The 5894-nt window shown below is 42.9% G+C and overlaps 1 protein-coding gene across 1 annotated transcript; it reads left to right on the forward strand.

Moving 5' to 3' along the window:
- The first annotated feature begins 1764 nt into the window (after positions 1 to 1764).
- On the forward strand, positions 1765 to 4528 carry LOC149391977 (WD repeat-containing protein ATCSA-1-like). Its single transcript, XM_089621401.1, has 7 exons — positions 1765 to 2474; positions 2608 to 2786; positions 2864 to 3089; positions 3591 to 3745; positions 3851 to 3940; positions 4057 to 4128; positions 4210 to 4528. Exons 1-7 carry the CDS (start codon positions 1904 to 1906, stop codon positions 4252 to 4254), a joined length of 1338 nt encoding a protein of 445 aa, XP_089477527.1. The 5' UTR covers positions 1765 to 1903; the 3' UTR covers positions 4255 to 4528.
- The last annotated feature ends 1366 nt before the right edge of the window (positions 4529 to 5894 follow it).

The following is a 5894-nucleotide window of genomic DNA, read 5'->3' on the forward strand; positions in this document are numbered from 1 at the left end:
GACATTATATTGGAGTCAGATACTCTCTCTTTTTCTCTTCTTTCCTCTCTTTTATCGTATTATATCAATTTCAAGCTCCTAATTTTACCATTTCATCCAAACCATATATCATGAAACATTTCTAATTTATCACCTGAGCGGTGATATGATAAATAAACGACAAAAGAATCTCCACCTCCCTCGAATGTCTTTTAATTATTATTATTATTATGGTACATTGATAATATATAATTTGTGCATGGGTCTTGTTCAACCAGAGATAATCACTAGCGACTAGCGTTTACTTAATTCAGTTCAAAATATGAGTAAATGAAAGATCTAGCTATATGTATTGGCTAGTGATTTGCTATTAAGATAAAAGGATAATTATAATTGTTGCATTGTATCTCTCTTTTATTGTTTAAAGACTTTAAACTGCTTCCCAATAAATAGTCCTAAAAAAAGTAACCACAACTTGTGAATAAAGTTGACTATAGTAGATAAAATGCCAGGCCGCCAAAGCCATCAGAGCCGACTCAAACTATTATATGACTTTAGGCCATATTAAAAAAATTAAATTTTGTAAACATATATTAAAAATAAATTAGGTATAATAGCCTAATTTTCAAAAAAATTGAAGTTTTTTTTTTCCCCTAAAATTCGAATTTTTTTGTGTTTTTTTTCTATTGGGCCTTAACCCATTGCGTAAGTGACTTAAACCTTGTACCGACCTTTGTGCCAGACCCGTTAAGACTTCCAAGTGAGTCATATTTACACAATTTTTTCTTCATCCTAATAATAATAAGTTTATGTGTTCTTTAATGTAAGAGGAATTTGAGATTTAAAGCTTTACTTACGTTGCATTCTCTACAAGTCTCTGGGTTGGCCTTACGACAAAGATAAACACACCTATCTGCAAATTGGATAGTCTAGCACTTCCTTGTCCAATGTAGTGGCGTTTTATAGTTGAAGTTTTTTCTAAAAAAATGAATATTTTTATCCGCCTCTCATATAAAAATCTTATTTTCTATCATAAGATGTTAACAGCTTGTTGCGTATCATCATGTTCATCAGCTCAGTTGGTAGGGTTTTGGACACATTTAATATACCCAATGATTTCAAGCAAGAGGCTTTTATGTCCTCTTATATAAGTTTGTTGTTAAACTAATATCAAAATTTAATGTTCAATCATACGTAAATGTAGCTATTTTTTAATGATAAAAATATAGGTATTAATAGCAGTAAAACATAGAAGTAACAGAAAATCCAACCATTTTTATCTCCATTTCTGATCGGTAACGTTTTCTCCTAACGCTCTTGTCGTTTTCTTTTACTAATGTCGTTTGCGTTACAATACTGTCGTATACTCTTTGACGTCGTTTTCTTTTACAGATGTCGTTTACGTTACAATACTGTCGTATACTCTCTGACTTAGTTTTCTTTTGCTAATGTCGTTTACGTTACATTACTGTCGTATACTCCCTGACGTCGTTTTATTATTTTATGTCGTTTACGTTACAATACTGTCGTATAATCTCCGACGTCGTTTCTTTTGCTGATGTCGTTTACGTTACAATATTGTCGTATACTCTATGACGTCGTTTTCTTTTGCTGATGTCGTTTACGTCACAATACTGTCGTATACTCTCTGACGTCGTTTTCCCAAACGTTGGCAGATTGTCATTTTTACCATTTTTGAGGAGAGACAAACCGAACTCTTTTCCCTCACACCAATCCATCGTCTTTCTCATTAACCCGTGTCTTCTTCTTCTCCGATAAGATTTCTGAAAAATCTAGAGAGAGAGAGAGAGAGACTGAGAAACAATCACAGACACTCTTAGAGAGAGAGAGAGAATCATTCATACAGACACTTAGAGAGAGATCGAGCGAGCGACAGAGAGGAAAATCGAAAGATGCTAAGGAAATGTGGAGGGAAATCGGAGACAGAGAAGCGGGCAAAATTCGCCCAAATTCGTTCTCGAATCGCATTGAGCGGAGCAGAGTTCAATCCCTCCGACTATCCAACCGGAAAGACATCGTCTCCGCTCACCGAGGCTCCGTCAACTCCCTCAACCTCGACCTAACCGATCGCCGCTACCTCCTCGCCGCCGCCTCCGACGCCTCCGTCGCCGCCTACGACGTCCGACGCCACACAGAGCTCATCTCCGGCGAGCTTCTCGCCAGGCACCGGAGCCTCTTCGTCATCGACAAAAATCACCCCGGTGGCCACAAGTTCGCCGTCTCCTCCGCCGTCTGGTACCCCGTCGACACAGGCCTCTTCGTCACCGGATCGTACGACAGCCACGTCAGCGTGTGGGACACCAATACTGTGCAGGTAGTCACTAGCTTCAAGATGCCTGGTAAGGTCTACAGAGCCGCCATGTCTCCTCTCTCGACCTCGCACATGCTCATCGCCGCCGGGACCGAGGACGTTCAAGTCCGCCTCTGCGACATTGCCTCTGGAGCGTTTTCGCATACTCTATCTGGTCACCGCGGTAAAGTGGAATTTAAAAAAAAAAAAAATTAGGAAATAAAGATTGCGTCTTTATTTAGGGTTTGCGTAATGAGGTTAATCATAATGTCTATTCACTTAGTGATTGTACAGATTGTGTTGTGCTGTGATCGCAGATGGCGTGATGTCCGTGGAATGGTCGAGCTCAAGTGAGTGGGTTTTAGTCACCGGAGGATGCGACGGAGCGATTCGGTTTTGGGATATCAGACGAGCTGGCTGTTTCCGTGTTCTCGATCAGACCCAGTCTCAGCTTGGGAAACGCCCGCCCGTGCTCGACCGCTCGGCCACTAATAAGGTCTTCATCGACTCTTTCGCTTGTCAAGATGTCTATGATGTCGTTCTTGTGCTAATACTTGACTCTATTGACGCAAGGTTTCAACGTCAAAGTCCTCAGCGGCGAGCTCCGGTTCGAACTCAAAAGCCCGAGTAGTGCAAAGGAAACTTTCCAACGGGGTTCCCGGTAGAATATCTGCCAAAGGACCTGCGAGGCAGAGATCACATCCCGGGATGTTGTCATCTCAAGATCGTGCCACAGCTCATTACGGTGCCGTTACGGCTCTGAAACCTACTGATGATGGAATGCATCTTCTTAGTGCAGGTTCGACCTCGCTCAATTTACTTCTTCGTGTTTCTGTACATGTATAAATGTACATTTGGCCCGAAGACATATAGTTGTGAATGCGATGAAGTTTGTTTCATGAACTGTAGTGATTGCTCCACAGTATATAGAGTAGACCCATTTTGATATTTGTTCCGAATAAGGAAATATGGGGACTTGTACGATCTTGTGAATATCTGGCTGTTTTTTTTTTTTTTTTTGGGAGTTACAAGTGCAATATATATATATATATATATATATATATATTTTTATATGGAAATATGAGGAAATTAGATCATTTAATTTGATCTTAATATTTTCTCTCTACTCTCTAGTTGTGAAATCCTGGACACCCAAGTTTTCATCAAGTGTCTAATGAATTCTCTAAGGAAAAAAATCTTACTCTACAAATTAGCTATCTAATCCTCTAATATATATATATAGACCCTGAGTTATTAAATGTCTACTAAATTCTCGAGGAAAACTTTTGTCTTGCTTCAGGTTCTGACTCGAGAGTAAAGTTGTGGGACGTCGAATCTGGTCGCAACACTTTAGTGAATTACGAAACTGTGCGGCTGCGAACAAACAAGCCAATGCAGCTGGCCACGTCCCCGAATTCATCCCATGCATTTGTTCCGTGCATGACAACTGTGAAGGTCGTTCATTTTTTTTTGTGAATTTCAACCTGCAGAAATAATATGTGGGTATATACCCAGCTTCGTAAAAGTTCTGAACTTTTGAGTTTCCATATATATCTTCAGGGATTTGATATGTGGTCTGGCAAGACAGAAATGACGTTTCGCGGCCACTATGGAAGTGTCAACTGTTGCTCGTTCGATCCTAATGATCAGGCAAATATTAACTTTATAGATTTTTTTTTTTGTGGAAAAAGCTTCATAGAGTTTAATGTGAATATCCTGTTCAAATGCTGACGGGAATGAGTTGATTGGATTGTGTGTTTGTGCAGGAATTGTATACCGGCGGAGATGACAGGCAAATTATTGTGTGGTCGCCGTCAAGTGGAATCTCAGACGAAATGGTATGTAGTCAATAGAATTTAACGGAGTCTTTGCTCCGTGATTTAGCTAATTACATGATTAATTTTGTTGTGACCATACAGGATGAAGAAACTGCGGATCAGGACAAGGATAATTGGAGTGACTGATGGTTATACGAATCGCCAATATATATTCCTTGATGTGAAGCTTTTTATTCCAGTGTTTTTCACTTCATGCAAGTTCATCATCTGAATTCTTGTTTGGCTTTGGCATATCTAAAGTAGACTTAAAAATTTCCGTTTTTTGTGGTACCCATTCTTTCTGGGGCTATTTTATGCCCACTTTATGTTGCCTTCTAGCTATAAACATGGTAGGTTCAATAATGGATACTATTTGTTTGTTTGAAAAAATAATAATAATTGCAATTATAATAACGCCTTGTGGAGATTTCCTCATCAACTTTTAGGGGTTTTTATTATAATTTCTTTAGAGACAGATGTCTTGGTGGGCGCTGCTATCAAATAAATGTCCTATAAATTTTGCTAGAAAGATTCCAAACAAGCACAAATTTAAGATGGCAAGAGAAAGCAGAATCTCTCAGTAAGAATGAAGAATCCAGATTTTAGTATCCACAATCTAGGCAATATAAGGAATTGATAACTGTACGCACCAAAATAAAGACATGAACAGACATAATAAACAACCTTCAATAAGTTTAAAGGCAAAAGAAACTACCAAATCCTTTCTGTACATTAGTTCCAAAAAAATCCCTCCAAAAATAGATAACTTCACAAAAAAGATAACTTCAAACGCCGACTTTTGCAGCCATAGCTCCTTTGTCCATGAACTCACGTCTGATAAAACTCCCGGCAGTTGGTGTTTCTCCCACAGTAAAAGAGCGACGACCATCGCGTGCCACGTCATCAACCACCGCCGGACGAGTGAGCAACTTCTGGCACATGGACGTGTCTTGGAAGTCAAGCAAGTTAAACGGAAGAAGCTCGAGCTTCTCATCAGAGCTCATCTTGTTGAAGCCGAACGAGCCAACCCAGGTGTCGAGAACCGCCGGGGCCGCGGGAAGCGTGAGCCTCTCGACCCCCAAAGCGGCCATCTTTTTCTCGAGCTCGCCCATCAGGACTCTGCACATCCCGAGGCGCCGGTGAGAGAAGCTCGTCGCCACGAGCGGCACCTCCGCGAGCCTCCGCCCCGAGACCCTCACCACCGCCACCGACGCAATCTCTCCTCCCTCTGAATCTCCTCTCTCGAGCACGGCCACGTAGAACCCCGAAAAGTTGAGCCGGCTCAGCTCCGACCTCCGACCAAACACCACGTCCCTCACCACGTCCCGCTTCGTCAAAGGGTCCTTGGCCGGCTCGAAGCACTGGTGCATCACCTCCAAAGCCGCCTTCAGCCTCGGGTCGTTCTCCCGAGACTTGAACAGCGTCCACGTCAGCGTAGTCCCGTCCCCGACTCGGACCGGCTTTCCGACGAGCTCTCTCAGCCCCGAACACACTTCCTCGCAGTCTCTCCCGCAGAACGAACCCGGGCCCGGACCGAAACAGGCCTTGTGGAATCTCCTCTCGCACTGGAAACACGTGGCGACGTCGGATTCGCCGGAGCAGCCGCGGTCGCAGGCCCCGCAGAGGCAGGAGGGGCAGAACCAGTCGCCGTCGGGGACGGAGGCGAGGCCGAGGCAGTTCGGGTGGTAGGCCGAGGGACAGCTGTCGCAGAGGACGAGGTCGCCGCCGTACTGGCACACGCTGCATATGTCGTCGCTCGCGCTCGCCACGTCAGCGCCGCCGCCCTT

This window comes from Urtica dioica, chromosome 7 (assembly GCF_054948205.1).
Source record: "Urtica dioica subsp. dioica isolate 48M chromosome 7, U.dioica_male_clone48M_v1_H2, whole genome shotgun sequence".
NCBI lineage: Eukaryota > Viridiplantae > Streptophyta > Magnoliopsida > Rosales > Urticaceae > Urtica > Urtica dioica.